This window comes from Aptenodytes forsteri, unplaced genomic scaffold, assembly GCF_000699145.1.
Source record: "Aptenodytes forsteri isolate BGI_AS27 unplaced genomic scaffold, ASM69914v1 Scaffold4, whole genome shotgun sequence".
Lineage (NCBI taxonomy): Eukaryota > Metazoa > Chordata > Aves > Sphenisciformes > Spheniscidae > Aptenodytes > Aptenodytes forsteri.
The window spans coordinates 2,600,467-2,619,318 of record NW_008795442.1 but is presented as its reverse complement, the minus strand read 5'-3'; the positions used below and the strand labels follow the sequence as shown (position 1 = coordinate 2,619,318).

Below are 18,852 nucleotides of genomic sequence, written 5' to 3'. Positions count from 1 at the left end.
GGATATCTGCCTCGTTGGCCTTCCCCCTCATCCCTACCATAAACACTCAACCGTATCATCATCACAATCGTTGAGCTCTATACAATCGAAACACTCCCTAACGTACAGGGCCACCCCACCGCCTCTCCTTCCTCGCCTGTCCCTTCTGAAGAGTCTATAGCCATCCACTGCAGCACTCCAGTCATGAGAGTCACCCCACCATGTTTCAAAAAATGATTGATATAAGTTTACGCTGATTTTTCAAAGATCTCTATACTAGCAGTTGTAATTTCTTTCTGGCTGCTAATTTTTTCAACCCTGCATCCTAGCATTGTGCAACCCCAAACATTTACATACACACCAGATAAAACTGAATCTCTGCCAGGCTTGCAATCCCATCTGTAACTGCCACAGCCCCACTCAGAATCAGGAAACCTGGCCTGGGAACAGGATAAACTCCTGTAACAGGCTCTGTTAGGAGCTACTCAGGGTGGCTGAGATAAAATTAACCAGAGTGCCTATGGCACAGACGTGCAAAATCATGTATTTGCATATATTTGGACCTCAGCAGAAGGCAGGTGCTTTAACTCTAATAGAACAGTCCAGGACCCAACCCAAAAGCTCACTGGGTTTTTGTCTGCAAAGTGTCTTACCAAACTAGAGTTTGGGTACTGCACAAGAAAAAAAGCTGTATTACTCACCAGTTTAAAATTCAGAGATTTTAGGTAACAGTTTATCTATCACCTAGGCAGGCAATAACCTAACTTTGCCACATCCAGAGGACATTACTTCACAAAGCAGGAGGGAGCGATCAGCCTTTTGGTGAGAAGATGAGAAAACTCTTTCTTTAGTGAATCACTAACCGAGAACTCCAGGGAGGCCCAAAGGAGAAGATGAGGTATAAAAATCAGCAACCTCCATGAGCCTGGGACTGTCTAACATCCCTGCTGCCTGGGAACACATGGACCACATCTCTGATCACATGCACCAGGTAATAAATAGTTGGTTAATAAATAAATTCAGCTTCCCAACTGCAAAACAGGATGGAATTACAGGCATTTTAGATTAAACAGCCTAAACCAGATTTTTTTCAGCTTCTGCCACTGGTATCTTTATAAATTTCTACAATCCTGTAGTCTGTTTTAGAGCTTTTAAATACTTATTTTTATATGAGCTTATCTTAACCTGGTTGGTGCTAGAGGGTTTGCTAGATAACTGGTAAACACCAAGACACATGCGTTCTGTGGACATGGTCATCCTTAGCAAGGGGGTAGGGAGACAGGCTCACCAGGACTGACACACCAGGGCAGCTCAGCAGCCTCCCCAAAGAGTGGAAGGAGACATTGCCATCTAGCTGCACGTTGAAGAACTGGGATGTAGGAGTTTGCATGGATGAAGCATCTTGGAGTGACCACTGTTAGCCAGGTAAGCTTGTTGGCAGCGGCCACAGAGAAGGTCCCTGACTGCTGAGGGAGGATTGTCCACTCTTCACGCCAGCAATTGTAAAAACCATGCGTGAGGAAGGGTTAATGCCCATCTTCAGCTACTAACATCTACCCTGGTTCTCAGATGCTTAAATGTCTCTGAGTACCTGGCCCTAAGTGACGTAGGAACATAAATCCCATTGATTTACTCTGGAGCTATTAAATAATTAAAGACAATTTAATCTATTTGTAAAGCTCGTTTGTATTTTTATCAGCATGACAGCAGGCTCAGGTCTTTTCCCTCCTTCCAGTGCTTGCCAACAGGCTCCAGCTAAGACTTGTCACAGGAGACTCTTGCACAAACCTGGGATCCTATACAACCAGCCTATAAACAGGCCAATGCTCCTGAAAACTACTACACCTCTTTTGGGTAGATAACACTCTGTGTGCAGTCCTGTTTATAGTCACCACTCCCACAGAAACAGAACACCCAGTGTTTGCCAGACCACCCTGAAATAATCACAAAATCTGTTTGCAAACAAGGCTGAAAACTTCTACTTCATTCAATCAAGGTAAGGGTTAAAACATAAATTTGCAATAGTGGAAACACTTTGAAAAGAAAAGCACAAGACAAGAAAATACAAGTTTAGATTATATTTACTTTTCACAATCTCCTTTATCTGTTTCAGCATCACAGCTAGCTGGAGAGCCAGGCCACATCCCCTCCTGAGGCTAACCCAGGCCTATCATGCTTTTGGGAGCTCTTAGATCTGCCTGTTTCTGGGAGGTAGACTTGAGGGGTACAGGGCTGAGCTCTCCTTCCCCAGCCTGAAATGCCTCCTCCCTGTAAGGGCTCCCCTGGAGTTAACTGGGCACAGGAACACCACACTAATGCCAGCGTGTGAAGGAGAGGAGATACCTCATTTCTCCTTCCTCCTTAGGTCCTCTTGATATACACACATCTACAGCATTCTTTAGTTAGTTTAACTTCCAGGCTACAGCTTTAAGCTGACTCTGCTTGTACAGCCTTCCAAAAAAATGGTCTGAATTGCAATGCACACCTTGAGAAACAAGCTCCTCGGACTGATAACATTCCTTCTGCCCTGAGCTTTGAGACCAAACATGAAATGATGAAACCAGGAAAGGGGGGTTTCAATCAAGCAAGCTTCTACTCCCCATGTACCTGGCTAGTTTTCTGAGGTTCCCTTCTAGGGACACTGTCACACTCTGCCAAAAACCTTAAGATAACCTTAAGATTTAGTAGATTTTGTAAACACCCTGTAGCACTGCAATTCCTACCATCTTCCAAAGCTCCACACATGAAAACGGTGAGACCCGGTAAGACTCAACCTGTTAATAAATGCAATGGCTAGCAAATCATAACCATGCTTCACAGAAATGCGAAGGGAATGACTAAATGCTCAGCTCCCGCTAGCACCTTTCCAGAGACGAGACCTCAGAGAGACAACTGCTCATTCCAGCCAGCAGTCAGAGCCTACAGCTCCTACTTCTCCATGCCAGATAGGGGTGGGGAGGCCAAATTCCTCTGTGCAGTAACTTCAAACAAGGGATTAGAGACAAAACTCGGCAGATATCTTGATGTATCACCTTGTCTGTCCTTTCATGACAGACTTCAGAGAGTGCTTTTGTACTGATGACACAGCGAACCACGCACCCATCACATACAGGCTCATGGGAGAACATGCCAGCGAAAATCTGATGGACCTGGAGAGTGATAGGCTTTACTGACCACGTGTGGCAGTGAAAAAAACAAGGTACCACAAAGCAGCTGTATTTCTTCTTCAGTTCAAGAGCAAAAGGATTACATTTCTGGAACAGAAAACAAACCTTATTCTGTTTCTGATGTTAATAAACTGCAGTGAAGTTATGCCACAAAAAGAAAAACGTGCCCTGTAGACAAAATCCTAGATTCAACCTGCTCTGGAAAGCAACTTACAATAATTTATTTACATTTGATTTCCCACAGAACTAGTAATTCTTCCTTTTATGCTTATTTGTGTAAGACTGCAGTAGTCATTAGGTATCTCTACAAATCGCTGAGCGGCACGGGGGAAGAGCACGGGGCCAAGCCCCTGGTCAGCGGCCGGCTCACAGCCCTGTGATGTGCCGCAGGCGGCCCCCAGAGCCAGGCTGGAAGCGGGCAGAGGGACGGACACCAGCAGCTGCCCAGCCAGTGCCAGCTGCTTCTCTCCGCCTTTTCTCACCTGCTCCATAAGGCCAAGCAGCTGGAGAGGAGCCGTGGCGTTGCACTGAGCTACGCTTGCAGCAGCGACGTGGCAGCAGAGCGGCTACGATGGTAAAATAGGAGCCACAGCCCCTTTCCTCTGACAAATCTGCCCACTGGCAGTTGGACCCTAACTACCAACCTAATCCACCGGACTCAGTACATTCTACCAATTGCTTAAAAGCAGCCCAGGTTGTCTTAAATTAAGTTTTCGTATGGAAACCACAAAACGCAGCAGCCCAGAGCGCTTACTGAATTCCTGGCCTCCGAGGGAACAGAGCCTGAATGAGGACAGGGACGTGGGTGCACCAGCTCCTCACACCTGGTTTTCCTTTTGTGGCGGCTTCAGAAAATGCATTTGAAATCCACCTTTGACAGAATTAAAGGCATCAAATTTTACACTCAGTAAACACCTGGCTTGGGAGCACATGGCTGCATACAATTCTGCACTGCAAATGTGATGGGAAGTAACAGAAGAATTTCTGTTTAAAAAGTCAAAAATTGGTCCAAAGTATTTATGCAGTTCCAATATGTGTCACGCTGGTATTTTGGGACTTCCGTTTGCTCTGCTAGCCTCTTTCCAACATTAAAAACCTAAACAAATGGGGAGAAAAACCCTTCCATGTAAAAAAAAAAAAAAGTGAGCTCTCTCTTCTGTATGCAAACCCGATAAAAATACTTCTTTTTGCAAGCTTTTACTCTAGTGCCCTCTATTGCTGAACCCCCAAAACAGCCAGCATAAAGTTAACTCACAAATCAGCACTTTCTTTTGGTTTTTCTTTAGAAGAAACCTGACCAAAAAGTAAGAACTGGAAAGAAAAGTATGGTTTAGGTCTAGCTACCTGTGCCGCCAAGGAGCTGTGAGTTCCTGACCAGACCTGAGTTAATAAACTCCCTCTTCTTGCTGGAATTAATAGCGGACAAGAGGTACCACTTTCAGTTCACAGAGGGGATGGATTATAGAAAAGCGGTCCCGAGAGCTCAGAAGACACCTGATTGACCTGCTTTACCTGGCCACAACATTGGGAGTTCATTCTGAATTGCTGCCGAAGGATTAATGATCGCTCTATTAGGGGACATAAAACCAGCAATTACATCCTAGCAGGACAGAAGCCAGACCTTTAACTGACAGATCACATGAAATTTAAAAACTTGAACTTTCTGCCAAACAAAACCTGCAGTCTGTTATGTTTAAATGTGAGATGAGAAAAAAGTTGAATCAAACCCATCAAATTAAATGAAGCTACAAAAATAGTTGTGCTTGTCCAGATCATCTCTAACGCTGAGTACAGCTCAATTTTGAGCACGCTTTTGCGTGCTGCATCCAAGCTCGGTCTATGTTTACGTATCAGGCTCTAATGTTACATTATCTCTTTAAAACAGGTAATTCCACACTACTAATTTATTAATGTTCCTCTTCATAAATGACCGATCCACAGCTTTTATTTCAGATGTTATAGGTCATCATTCCCACCCTGATAGTGGACCTTGAAGCAGATGTACTGGAGAGGTGCTTAGTTTAATGCACACAGTTGGTCATCCTCTTTTCTTCCTCTTGTCTTCCTACGAGCTCCCATGGCAGCAAAGGGATGCAGTGGAGAGAAACAGCATCTTCCAACCACTATTGCTTGACACTGGCAAAGGAAACAAGAAATGTGGCAGCAGAAAAACAGAAAGTAAAATTAAATCATCTGAAGTACTTCAGAAGAACAAGCCCACAATAGGCATAGGGTGTACTAGCAATTCCTGGTGACACTGACATCTCTCATATGTTACGGACATTCACTTCCGTAATCCTCATCCAAGCAGCGATTGGGCCCATGAGATGAAGTTTTTTTTCTTACATTTATCACAGGCTTATGAAAATCTTAATAACTCTCCGGGTACAAATCAGGATTTTTCTTTGGAAGGGACGCAGAGGAGGCAAAGAGATTTGTCTTGTCTCATTTAAAACTGGTAGAGCCAAGGAAAAAGGAATTTAGTGAGATGCCACATTTGTCTCATCTAATCATCTGAGAAACGGAATAAAACAAGACACGATGCAATCTGCAAAAGCCACATGACTGGTAAAAGCTGTGAATGACTATGGAGAAAAACATACCATGGATTATCCGAACACCAACAGAATGCATCTCCCTTGGAAAAATACAGACTCACAAATAAGGGAAAAACTAAACAGTTATTTAGTGCATGGAGAATTACACAGAAATCAACAACAGTGAGAGAGGTTTACATATACCCTAGCCTTTACCAGTATTGCACTTGAAAAACACAGTAACAGATAGACTGGGTTAGACCAAAGATCTATCTAGGCCAGTAGGCTGTCTTGGGAAGAGCCTGCCAGCAGATGCTTAGGGAACACGCATGAGGGAAAAAAAGGGAATTTTGAGTGATATTTCCCCCTTATGCCTTTCTACTCTGCAACTTAAAACAAATGAGCCAGAGGCTCTATCTGCATCTTTTTATTTAATACCCCTTGATGTCTCTTTCCTTCATGAATTTATCTAATCCCTTCTCAAATACATTTATGTTCCTAGTCTCCTAAACATCCTGTGTCAGTCAGTTCCACAATTGAATTATGTGCATGCGTATGCACGTGAAAGTATTTTGTTTTAAGCCTCGTTTGGCCATTTCATGGCATGGCCCTGACTGTTACGCTATGAGAAATGGTAAATAACTATGCTGTTTTCAATTCTCCACACTGCTCCTATTAGTACAGAAGCATATTCTCTTGCAGCTGCCTCTTACCAAGCAGAAAAGCCCTGGTCTGTAAGAGTTTACTAATCTCTTTGATAATACAAAGTCTTCTCTTGTATCTTCAAATACTACTGTACCCTTTTTAAGAGGGTGGGGTGACCGAACTGCTTCATATGACGTGTGGGCACAGCGCGGTTTTCTGGGTTTTCACTTTATTTCTTTCCTAATACTTCCATATATTCAGTTCCCTCTAACCTTGAACATTGGGAAGAGTCTCTTCAGAGAACTATCCACGTGATTAATTCTCTTTTGCAAATGATAAAAGCTAAATTAGAAGCCACTGCTCTATATGTGCAGTCAGCGTTTTCCCCATATGGTTTAGTTCGTATTTATTAACAACTGAATTATGTTTTACTGCCCAGTCACTCAGTATGATGTGTTTCTTCTACAGCTTTCTACAATTAACTTTAAACTATCCTGATGACCTGTTAACACTGACATCCCGCACCCATCTTCTTTTTCATTTTAGTAATAAATGCTTTTTTATTACAGATGCCGGCACAGGTTCCTCTGGAACTAGGTAAGTGTGCTTTTAAGCAAATCATACAAGAAAAATTAAATATATACTTAAAATGAAAAGAGATAGGAAAAGCACATATAGAGATGTTTTTGAAAAGAAGACTAGAGATAAAAATCATGCTTTCACAACATAAAGGATCTTTAAATGGCACACTTCCATTAATAATCTATGTATTCTCAAATAAACATTGGACACAGGCTATTAAATGATGATTAAGAACATTCACATCAAATGGGCTGAAATGTCTGAAGTAGATGAGCAAATATGAACTGAAAGGACTGCACCCAGTTCTAACGCAGGCAGAAAACCTGTATGTATGGTCGGATGGTAAAAGGCCATCACCTCCTACCTGCTTCCAATCTGCTGCAGTATCCTACCCATCTCCAGCACTATATAAATCATAGCCATGAACTAGACGTCCAGGAAGTAAACAGATACAGCAGTCTGAAAAAGTTGGATAAGAAGCCTTGGTTACCCACCCCAGCAGGTACCAGCAAGATGCGACCTTGGGTTGCTGGATCCATGCTCCAGAACAGCCACCTGCAGTTGTAAGCTCACCTTGTCTGCTGCCACGTTAGGTTTAAATATAACTGATTTACATCCAATCTGGCTTCCACTGAGACAGTGTCCTTCTGCTTCCTCTCCCAAACACAATTAATCCTTCAAATGATATTCCCTTGGAGGCACCTATCTCATCCACCCACGTGAGCTTGAATCCTTCAGAGCCACAGTTCCCAAATGCCCCTACGCTCCATTTATCATCTGTGTTGGGCCAAAACTCTCTCTATCATTCCCAGAGATGGACGTTCTCCTTCCGAGTACCCCTCTGCAAGCTCTGCAAGCCCTCGCTTGGCCTGACGTATCCATCACACCACAGAGCATTGCTCCTGTGCATAGTGCAGCTGATCCTCAGAAGAGAACTGAGGCCTCAGTGATCTGCGGGGACAGCCAGGTGAACATTTTTTTGCTAAAAACACAGGAGACCTATAGGTGCTCACTGGACAGTTGCAGGTACCCACACAGGAGACATGGACCTGACTATAGGGACCGTAGAGGTGTGACACGCCACTGGCCTGAGGGAACAGGGGAGGCAGTGGTTTTCACCAATGGGGTTTTGACAAGAACACAGAAATACAGTGACATTATCTGTTCATTAATTTCCCAGCTACGTAGTCTCACAAATGCTAGGTATGCTACCTCTACATACCCAAACTATTCCCAGAATAACCCGATTAAAGAGGTCACGTAAGGACACAGGTGCTTACAGCATAAGCCATCATATGTTACCTGGCCAAATATGAAAATAAGAAATGAATTCACAAATATTTTAAACTAAGCCATTCTAAATTGATATATCATGCTAAAATTATGTTCTTCCTTCCCATATGTGTTATAGATTTATTTTGTCAGCTGGATATATTTTGGAGAGAGAGTTCAAAGGTTGACTTTTCTCTTTGTCTCATCAGTTAAACCTTTATATGTGAATTCTTTTAGGTGGTAGCAAGTTTAAGAGATATCACCATACCTCTGTACAGGTTTCCATTTATTTTGCATAACATATATTCTTACATAAATGTGATTTTATAGTGGACGCTTGACCATTCTGATCAAAAATCCTTCAAAATCAATAAAAATACTCTACTAACTTTAATATTAGAGAAGGAATAAAGGGGTTACACGCTAGAGCAGAAAAGTCGCGAAGAAACCCAAACAACAGTGGAGGGTAAAAATCAACTTCAGGCTGCGCGAAATACAGTTAGTTTAAGATTTTGTCAATAAATTCTCTGAAATTATGAGAATGATAGGCTCTGAAAGAGCCTTCCAACGTACCTAGCAGGACAGTAGCTCAAACTGATGAGAACCTTCCCCAGCCGAGAACTGAGAATAAAGCTCTTCACGAGCCAGGAGGATTTGGCAAGAAACACGACGACACAAAATCTCCCACCTCAGAATGACTTAATTTGCTGTATTTATTTATTTATTTATTTATTTATTTATTTATTTATTTATTTATTTATTTATTTATTTATTTATTTATTTATTTATTTATTTATTTATTTATTTATTTATTTATTTATTTATTTATTTATTTATTTATTTATTTATTTATTTATTTATTTATTTATTTATTTATTTATTTATTTATTTATTTATTTATTTATTTATTTATTTATTTATTTATTTATTTATTTATTATAATGGCTTCAAAGCAAGCAGGGTTTGCCACCGGGGCAGTTTTGTCAAAGTAAAAAAAATGACAGCAAGCATTGTGCTTTCCATGTTTTCCACAGGGTATTATGGGATGCTTTTCTGAACAGGTCTAAAATCTGTTTTTCTCCTGTATAAGACTGAAAAATGTCATAAAGGTTTAAATCAATGCAGATCATAAGGTCATCTCTGCCAGGGGTAAGCACTAGTTACTTCGGAAGAAACTGCAAGAAAAAATAACAGTTGTGGGATCTGAGCCACAAAATTATCTCAAACTAATCCCTAATTGTTAAAAATTAGCTTAAACCCTGAAGGAAGCAGATTTATGTCTCTTTCAAAGCTTTTCTTGTAGCTTCAATTGTCATAATATTGAATATTCTTATTCTTCCAGACCCTCTTTAAATCTTGTTACATTCCTGACCTCAGCAGCATCCTCTGGTAATGAGCTCCACAATTTAATTACATGCCAAATAAAAAATAATTTAAAAAAAATTTCCTTTTATCTGCTTTACATTTGTCACCCCTCACCTATTCCTCTGCTCTAAGACAGAGAAAACAGTAGCTACTTGTCTATTTTGATTTTTTTGATCATTGTTTTCTATAGTCTTATCATGGCCCTCTATGATAATTTTTTCTAATTCCTTTGTATTTCAGTACCCCTCCCTGACTTCTGGTTATGTACTTTATCATGATAAGGCTTCTAGTCACATGATGTGTCAACACAAGTTCTATGAAGATGTTGTAGGAAAAAATTCAAACACATTTCAAAGAAATAAAGGCTACAAATACTACATCCCTCAGTTTAAGCCTCTTATAAAACGTTATATACCCATGATTAAACTAGAGGCACTTAAAATATTATCAGCTACATTTAGTATATTCAGAACCACATCTAAGACATTATTTTAGTTCTTCAGTAAGTAATTTAATCAAAACCAGTTACTAAAGAGCACCCCAGAATTTTCTTTCTTCTTTTAGAGCTTAGAAAGGAGCATGTTAGCTGTAGGCAATAGTCCGTGGCCAACAATCCCGAAGTAACCGTCCAAGGACAGGCTGGAAAACTAAGGATTTTTAGGAAGAGCAACCTAATTATGCTTTGATAGCTCTTTCTAAAATTGCATCAGATGCAACTTTCTGAACACAGTGACCTACAACAGCACTAAATTCATTGTCATACTTAAAAACTAATTTTGTGCTTCGGCAGATTTTGTTTCTGGGTCAGGCAGAGAGGACAAGGCATCCTGAGACACGGAGTGACAGAAGCAGAATGAAAGCAACAAGTCTGAGGGTACTGTGCACAGGCACAGTGCCCATCTCTTGGTTCAAATGATGTATGATATCATAAAACCTATGACAAAGCATATTAGAGAATGTAATCTCTACTCTTCCTAACACATCCACATCATGAAAGTTTCAGCTTTGTTGTTGTTAAAACATTAATTTATTTGTTACAGCATAAATGGCTAAAAACTATCAGTAAGTATTATTGAAAGCTTTAATTATCAGCTGGGTTATTAATCTGTGGAACAAGCCTAGTAATGCAGAACTGTTCTGCTGGCTCATCCTGGCTGACCCAACCAGAAAACTGTGTTAGTGCCAACACAGGAGCAAAAACTGGCAGAAAGACAGAGGCAGAGATAAAGAAGTTGAAAACTCTAGTATGCTGGAGGCGAGGGTAAATCTCTTTGTTGTACCAAGGTAACTAGCTGGTCAGTACTGCTCAGACTAGACTTACGTGTTGGAGAACTCTCTCGGAAGGACAGAAGAGCAACTTGGTTAAAAGTTACAAAAATGTGGTGTTTCGGAGTTAAGGAAGCATGTGCGTAATGTGGTAATTCCTCAAGAACCCAGGCAAAATGCTGGCCGCTCAAGAAAAAGGCAGAAATGTTCATGGACTTCAGTGTAGCTACGGTTTCATACCACTTGCTGTCTTTGTAAAGACTAAACAGGAATTGTCCGTGCAAACAGGAGCTGTATCCCCTCCCCTGTGAGAGGAGCACCAGGGCTTCAGCTTCCGTTTTATTACAGACATACTCGCTGAGACTGGCTTCTGTAAAGTTATGAGAAGCTTGAGTTGAATTTTCACACTGAGCTTTTTTCTGCTTGGATGCAACCTTGTGCTAAAATGTCACATTTCCACCGAAACCACAATTTTGTGATAATCATCTCATTGCACAGGTAGAAAAGGACATGTAGGGCACTTCTGACACTATTCACAGATTCAGTTCAAAAGAGATGCTAATACATACACTAAAATGAGGGTAGAAAGGCCAATCTTATTCAAACCACTAGATGTAGAGGGAGATGGGAGAAAAAAACCGGCAAAAAGTATTATCTTTAAAGCACTTAAAGTTCACATTGTTTCTTGTTACAAGTCATGGATGTAATGATTCTTTTGTAGTACTGAGGGAAAAGATAACTGGCATGTAAACAATTTCACATGTGTGTACCTAACTCAGAGAGCAATTAAAGCTCTCAATAACATTTATTGATACTTTTTAGCCACTTACGCTTTTACAGTAACAAAAGAGATGCAGGAATGATCTGATGTATTAGGAGGACTTGAGATTACTAATATTCAAACAGAGGTTAATTAAAGCTCTAGTTTTAGTCAAGGAAAGTTTTGCCACAGACTTCAGTGAGCTGGGATTTCCTTCTGGATGTTTGAAACTTGTGGACTCCTTCACATGGGAAGAAGTCACATGTCATTTAGACATGTGGCCCAAAAACATTTCTGTGACAGATTTCAGATGGTCCAACTTGGCCTTCCCCTCTCAGAGTCACAAATCTGTTATTTGAAGTACAACACTAAATTGCTCAGCTGCAGAACTGACCCAAATGCCATCCCATCCAAATGGAAATTTGGTATTAATGTTGTAATACTTGCAGAATTGACAAGTTCACCACTTCAGTCAAAACAGTCCTCGTCAAAAGAAAACTGGTCTTGTATAATTAGTCCTTTCAGAAGAACAGAATGAACTCAGCTTCCTAAGCTATAGCAGTGTGTGTTCCTCCACGCCCCCCCCCGCCCCGAGAATATACCTCAGCCCCAGCTTTAACAGACGACTCTAGAGGGACACAACAACAGCCTTTGGGCTTTCATGGTGGTTATGAGAATGTTAATCTGAGAGATGCAAATGCTTCTGTGCCAGGACTGGACAAGGATCAAAGCACTGAGTTGTCGTTAGGAGCGATGCCTTTTACTAACTGGTGAGCTGAGCGGTACTGCATTTCAGCTGATAACATGGAAATGAAGGACAGTGCATCACTGCTGAACACAAGCCCTCTCTAAGCTGCTCATTGCTTTGTGTGAACGCTGGTACAATGAGTTAGGGTCTTCAGTCAATTCCGGCTTCACACAGCCTTCTAGATCAATTAACAGATTAAGGCAATTCCAAATAATTTTCTGGCAGGTATTTGAGTCATATTAGAGCTCCTAGATACACACCTAAGGGAGAAACAAGGTCTACAAAAACAAGACATCAAATATCACTGACATGAATATTAATATGCATAAATGATACAGCTGCCAGAGAATTCTTCATCTGAGCAAGCCTAATGAACCTTCTGTTGCATTTCCAAAATATTTTTAGTTTTGCCTAATGAGCCTCAGAGAATGGAAAAATGCTGGCCTGGAAAAATTAACCAGCTGAACGGAAATGAATTATTTTTCCCTTTGAATTTCTTTTTAGCAGGAAAAAATGTCTTAAGAAACATAGCAGCAGACTTACCAGCAGACTTCCAGAGAAGTTTTACTGTTCTCCTCCTTGAACTGCTCAACGATTTAGGAAACCAGTAAAAAAAGCGTGCTATCCTCCTGATGGTTTTCCTCAAGTCATTTCTTATTGCCATAGCTGAAAGGGCTCCACAGCTACACGAGGAACGACAGACACACGTATCCAGACGGAGAGAGGAAAGCCCATGAATACCCACACAGAGTGCGCTCGCTCTGAGCTCAGCGTCAGCCAGCACGTCTCAGGACCACCTGTTAGTCCTAAATCCCCTCCCTCTCCGTCACTCCGCTCCGAGCCCTCCAGACCTCCCTCTTTATTACAAGAAGCAGCTATATTAATAGATGCTTCGGCTAAAGAAAGACCAATGCTTCAGAGTCTTAACCTGGTACTGTGTTTCCAGGGATGTTAAAACAAGACATTTTCCACAGAAAGGCTTTTGAAGGGCTCATTTGTTCATCTCTGGCTACCTTTTCTAGGCTGTAAACAAACAAACGCCCAAACTGATAGGGACAAGTCGCCTTTCAAAAGCCCTTGATTTAAATCAACAGGATTTTCTCTAGAGAGAGTTTCTCAAAGACCTTCTTATGAAGGTTCTTAGCAGTAAATTTGACAGAGATTTCTATAGATACAGAGGGTGTTAAAAATGCGACTTTACTCTTAATGGATTTTAAGGCAAACATAGGAGTCAAATCATTCACTCCCACAGTTTACTTAAGAATCGAGCATCTATCAACATATCGCTATCCAAAAAAATTAACAGCATCTCAGTACTTAGACTACACATGCTTCAAGCATATGTATTAAATTGTAAATCCAGAGATGCTATGAACTAATATATGCCCCCGCAACATTTATCACAAATTCTAGCACACACTTTTTAACAGCAAGACTATTTAACCATTTCCCAAGCTTAGTATGATTTCCTCAACTATGTCACAAGTTTCTCTTCAGCTTCTCACATTTGATTTGATTTTTTTTCTTCTGCTAGATGTGAATAGTAGAAAACACTGAAAATCAAGACTAATGTCATTACAAAACAAAGGTCCTTTTATATCAACCTTTAAACTACAGAAAGTAAGGGCTTTGTTATACCAACTACGTTCACAGCATGCAGTTAACTCTTCTAGAATTCACAATGTATTTTTCTATGCTAAAATATGCGAAGTATTTAACCCCATTTTATACATCCGACATTTTTAACATACTACTGCTTCTCAGGACCAAGCTAGACAGACTGCATTTCCTCTGGTCAATATGTCTCTGAAAACAAATAAACATTTCCATTTCTACTGTATCTGCCACAATTCTTCAGCCAGTGTCAATGAAAGAGCAGAAGGCAGGACTCAGGCCTCCAGACTTGTCTCTTGTTCGAGCTCCACCCCGTCATACCAGCAGGAATTTAGTAGCAAAGTGACAGTTTTAGCACAAGTAGGACGTCTGCCACTCAATTCAGCACATGCAAGGAGCAGAGTTAAGGGCCCAACAGCTAACTTGCTTCTTTCAGGAAATAGCATGGGTTTGAATGTTTAAGAGCATCTGCCAAATACCAAATCAAACAATGACATTTTTTTTCTGAAATTTATACTTAAACAAAAATTTAATGAAAATCAAAATGGCATTAAAAAAACCATACTATTTCAGACCATAAGTGAATATATGTTAAGATGACTAGTTTTGTAATTTGATAAAGAATCCATATAGATATGTATGATATTTAGCAGGATATGAAGGGCACAGGAATATTTTTTTTCACTTAACAGAAAACACCAATACAGTATTTTTGTTATACTGGTATTTTATGAGGCTTAAAAAAACATACAGTAAAACACATCAGAATATAACAATATAAAGGGGTAAACTGGCTTTGCTGATGAGAATAACAAACCTGTGGAGGTTTACACCTTACAGTGTTTAGTGCCTTACAGGAACAAAAAATAGGCAAGAGCCTAAAACGTTGCATATTACTGTAAGGCAAACAGAACTTATTCTATACAAGAAAAGTCAGTTGGATGAATCTGACAATTATGCTATGCAACAAACCAGCTAATACAGATGAGAACATGGACCTGAATTCAAGCTGAATTGAACAGCAGTGGTAGTTAGCCTTGCAGTAATTTCATGACTCCTCCATCACTTTACATTTCTAGGCCCTAGTTAGGCCAAAATGTAGACCTAATGGACAACAGCCTGTCCCCCACAGCTCACAGGTGAGGGGTCTGTGATGATGACGGGGGTTCCTCTCAACCTGAACTGTTAGCTTTAGAGTATGAGCCACCGTGCTTTGCACAGCAACGAACCGCTGTCAGCCTGCATCAGCTGCATCCGCTGGGCTAGGGAGAGTTCACATAGCCCCTCCTAAGACAACTCTCATTGCTTACATTACACTGAAGCATTGCTGAAGTTAAGAATTCACTGTATTAAAAAGGTACTACACAGGGCTACATGTGTACCTTTCAATCTACTCTGACGAAGAGAGCGCACGGAGATGCTTTCCAAGGAGGACAGAAGGACCTGAAATGTGAGCAGAGTCACACTCTTGATCCCTGCCTCCCTTTAAGGAAAAAAAGCCATGTAAGGCTTTTTCCTGCAGCAGATTTCAACCCCCAGGTCATACTCTGCTCATCTAAGCAGTGTGCTGGAGGAGGGGAGGGAATGATTGCTGCCCGCGCTGCTGTCCCACCTGCCTGGGAAGGGAGGTGAGCAGCTGTCCCCTCTGCTATGCGGGCAGCCTCTGACCTCCTACCTCCCCGCAACGGTGCAAAGGTCAGATCTCAGCAGGCCTCTGCGAAGGGCAGAAACGGCACGTGCAGACTCCACGTGTGTGCTGCCCATCCCACGTGCTCTCCAGCCATGGGCCGGGATGTGTGGCATGTCACCACCTTGGCAGGAGAGCTGGGCACAGCACACTGCTCTCAGCATCTGCCCCACAACCCGCTTTCCACACGGAAACCTGTGCACACCAGTCATAAAGCAAAGGGGTGCTCGTGAAACATCCAGAGGTTTAGACACGTCACTGTCTACCCCGACCTACAGAGCTGGGCAGACCAGCTCCGAATAGAGCTACGCAACGACCCAGTGGCTGCCTTACCATAGCCATCCCATGCCCACTGCTGGAGCTGAGAAAACTGAAAAAACCCAAACAAACCCTCGCTGTTACATAAAATACTCTTAAATGATGAACTGTGAACAACCAGCAGTGTCTGACCGGGAGTATTCTCTTGGAGTGTGCCGAGTTTATATAGTTTTAAAGCAAATTCTTTGCTGATAAGCATTTGTTAGAGCAATGCAGCAGTGCTGAGATACCATAAAAATGAAGTCTAACAATGAGGAGGAGCACAGGCAGTGGTACCAGATGGGGGGCAGATGCAGAATTTTCTCTGCTTCGGGGCAGAAGAGTATTTTTCCTCAGTGAGGAGTTACTGCCATTTCCACTTCTCCCAGCTCTTAGATAGCAAATGACTGGGCTGAGCAAAGGATTTCATTTGCTTTGACTTAACTGGAACTTCTCCGTTTAGTCTGGTTTCAGGAACAAAGATCCCCACACACCTATTCACAGTGGGAACTGTGTGTAGGAAAAGCTAAATGTATTAAGGAATTATCTGCTTGCCTGCATTAGCAAATGTCCCTATTAGCAGAGCTCAAAATGAGTTTTTGCTTTCTTTGTAGGGACAGTCATGTACTTGGAAAACGAGGTGGTGTCTTTCCAACCTGTCACAGTGTGGGTATGTGACACTATGCTATGTGCCACACCAACAGGCAGAGTTCAGTGTGGAAAGGTATTCACAAGCCAGCCTTCACAAGGATATTTTCCATATTGATGGAGCTTGAACTTCCAGAGAAGGAGGAAGAGACTTCCAGACCTCCATGGACTGTTGCCCTTCACTGACCGGGATCTGAAATGGACCAAAAGATTTTAACAATCCAGAACTGGGTTACGCAGAGAAACACTGTATCTATGCGCTGGACAGAATTGAATGTGTGAAACGTATTTATCTAGAAATTATAAAAAAAAGCTGTGACCCTCCTTAAACCCTGTTCAGCTGTGTGTCAGAGTACATTTTATCCAAGTAGCAAGAGAGGAGTCCTGCCTAACTAGTCCCTGGGCTTCAGCACTACTGCATTTGCATGACACTGTCAAGACACAGTATCGCAGATTTCATACTAAAACATAATTTATAACATCATCATGTGTGACAAAGCTATGCAGTTGCTGGGAAGCTTATAAAGAACACAATACAACTACTAAAAGTAAAGAAACAAAAAACTGCTGCAATTTGAGCTTAGTTCAGCAAAACCTAGCATAATACTTCTGATTTCCAGCTCAGCTGTTCATCCCTCCCTAATCCAAATAAGTAGCTATATTTGTGAGCTTTCTAAAAAAACTTTTGATTCTCAGCAGCTGCACATACACAAAAAGACGGGATTAAAAATTAACCAGTGATTGGCAATCTGCAACTTCCAAAACCTTGCCTTCATTTGAAAGATGGAAATTGAAGAACTGTAGTACTCAAACTGATGTAAAACACATTTGTTATCAGATTTAATGATCTATTACTTTGCAGATAAATTAATAAAGTTAAAATAGAATCGTATAGATACCTTTTTAGCTGTGACATCAAAAGAATTTCGCATGTTCAGTTCTCCGTTATCAAGGCTTCCAATAATTTATACACTGATAGGTAATAAATGTGATATGAAAATAAAGAAAACTAAAAAAAGAGAAGGGGAAAAATGTTGAAAACCTTACACTACAGATGACAGTTAATGCTAAGAGACAAAAAAAACATAAAAAGATCATGCAACCCAAACCCAGAACCTCAGCTGACAGTTGCTGCACATCAGACTGAACCACTACCACATCTATACTACTAGAAATCACCACACAGCATTTTTTCTGCAAAAAAAAAATGCGCCTCGTCCAGACACATTCCTATGATTAGAATGACTTTTTAAGTAAATCCGCATGAAATTTGGATGAATCCCATCCAAAAGGGAGAGGAAGCAAATGAGCATTAAATGAGCATGAGCAGTTTCAACCCGTTTTTATGGGCCTACGGAAGTCTCTCTGTACGAGCAGGTAGTTGGGCTTCATCTAATTGAACGCAGATGTCTGCAGCTGAGCTGGTTGTCATGGCTCCCTTTACAGTCAGTAGAGAATGCCCAGTGCCTCTTGGGCATATTTATTCCCATCTTGCAGTAAAGCTGTAAAATCCATGAGATGGACTGTGCCCTGCAGAGTTTCTGGAGAAGCCATGATGCCACCGTGGAAAGCAGGTCGGAGGCTGGGAGAGTATTAGTCCTTCTCGGCACTGGCTCTGAGCAGCAGTAGGGACAAGAAGCGGTGTCCTGAGTCTTCTATGGCACACCAAGCACATCTTAAATGGAAATCCCTGAGGTTTTTCAGGTATGCCATCTCTGTCAGTGATGGAGGACAGAACCCAGAATGACTGAACCCAGAGCAGACAACCAACAACTGCAGGTCTCGTTTCAGAGCTCCGACGTAAACACACAGAAGCACTCTCCAAATACAGTGGGATTTCGGTTCGTTTTCTTCAGGCCTTAAGTGCTGTTTATTCAAAAGAAAATACGTAACACAAATTCAGCCTATCAATCAAGCACATCTCAAGGTCCTCTGAGATGAATGGCTTACTTCTTCTACAGGCTATCTATTGGGGAATAACGGGATTTCTCCCCTTAAGAAGTAAGGAGTAGGAAGGTTTCTTCTGAGCAATAGCTCCAATGAAGCACATCCTGGATTTTGAAGAAGAAAATCACAGTGCCAAAGCACATTCGTTCACATCTGGTTAGTTCTTATTTCACTCTACAATATATTATACTATCATTAAATATTTTCATAATTGTTACATGAAAAAGAATCTCTCTTTGTGTATTTCAGCTATATTTCTGCTTGATTCTTTTCAGTATCATCCATCATAGCGTACAGTTGTTCCCTGTTTCGTTTTGAATACTTCAACCTGTAAAATT

The 18,852-nt window shown here is 41.2% G+C and overlaps 1 protein-coding gene across 1 annotated transcript in view; it reads right to left on the bottom strand.

Moving 5' to 3' along the window:
* The window catches only part of RASSF3 (Ras association domain family member 3), a 105,285-nt gene extending 92,300 nt beyond the window's left edge, over nt 1–12,985 (bottom strand). The window contains exon 1 of the mRNA XM_009281107.2: nt 12,865–12,985. Coding sequence (XP_009279382.2) covers nt 12,865–12,985 — 121 coding nt within the window. The remainder of the gene's footprint in view (nt 1–12,864) is intronic.
* Nucleotides 12,986–18,852: the final 5,867 nt, after the last annotated feature.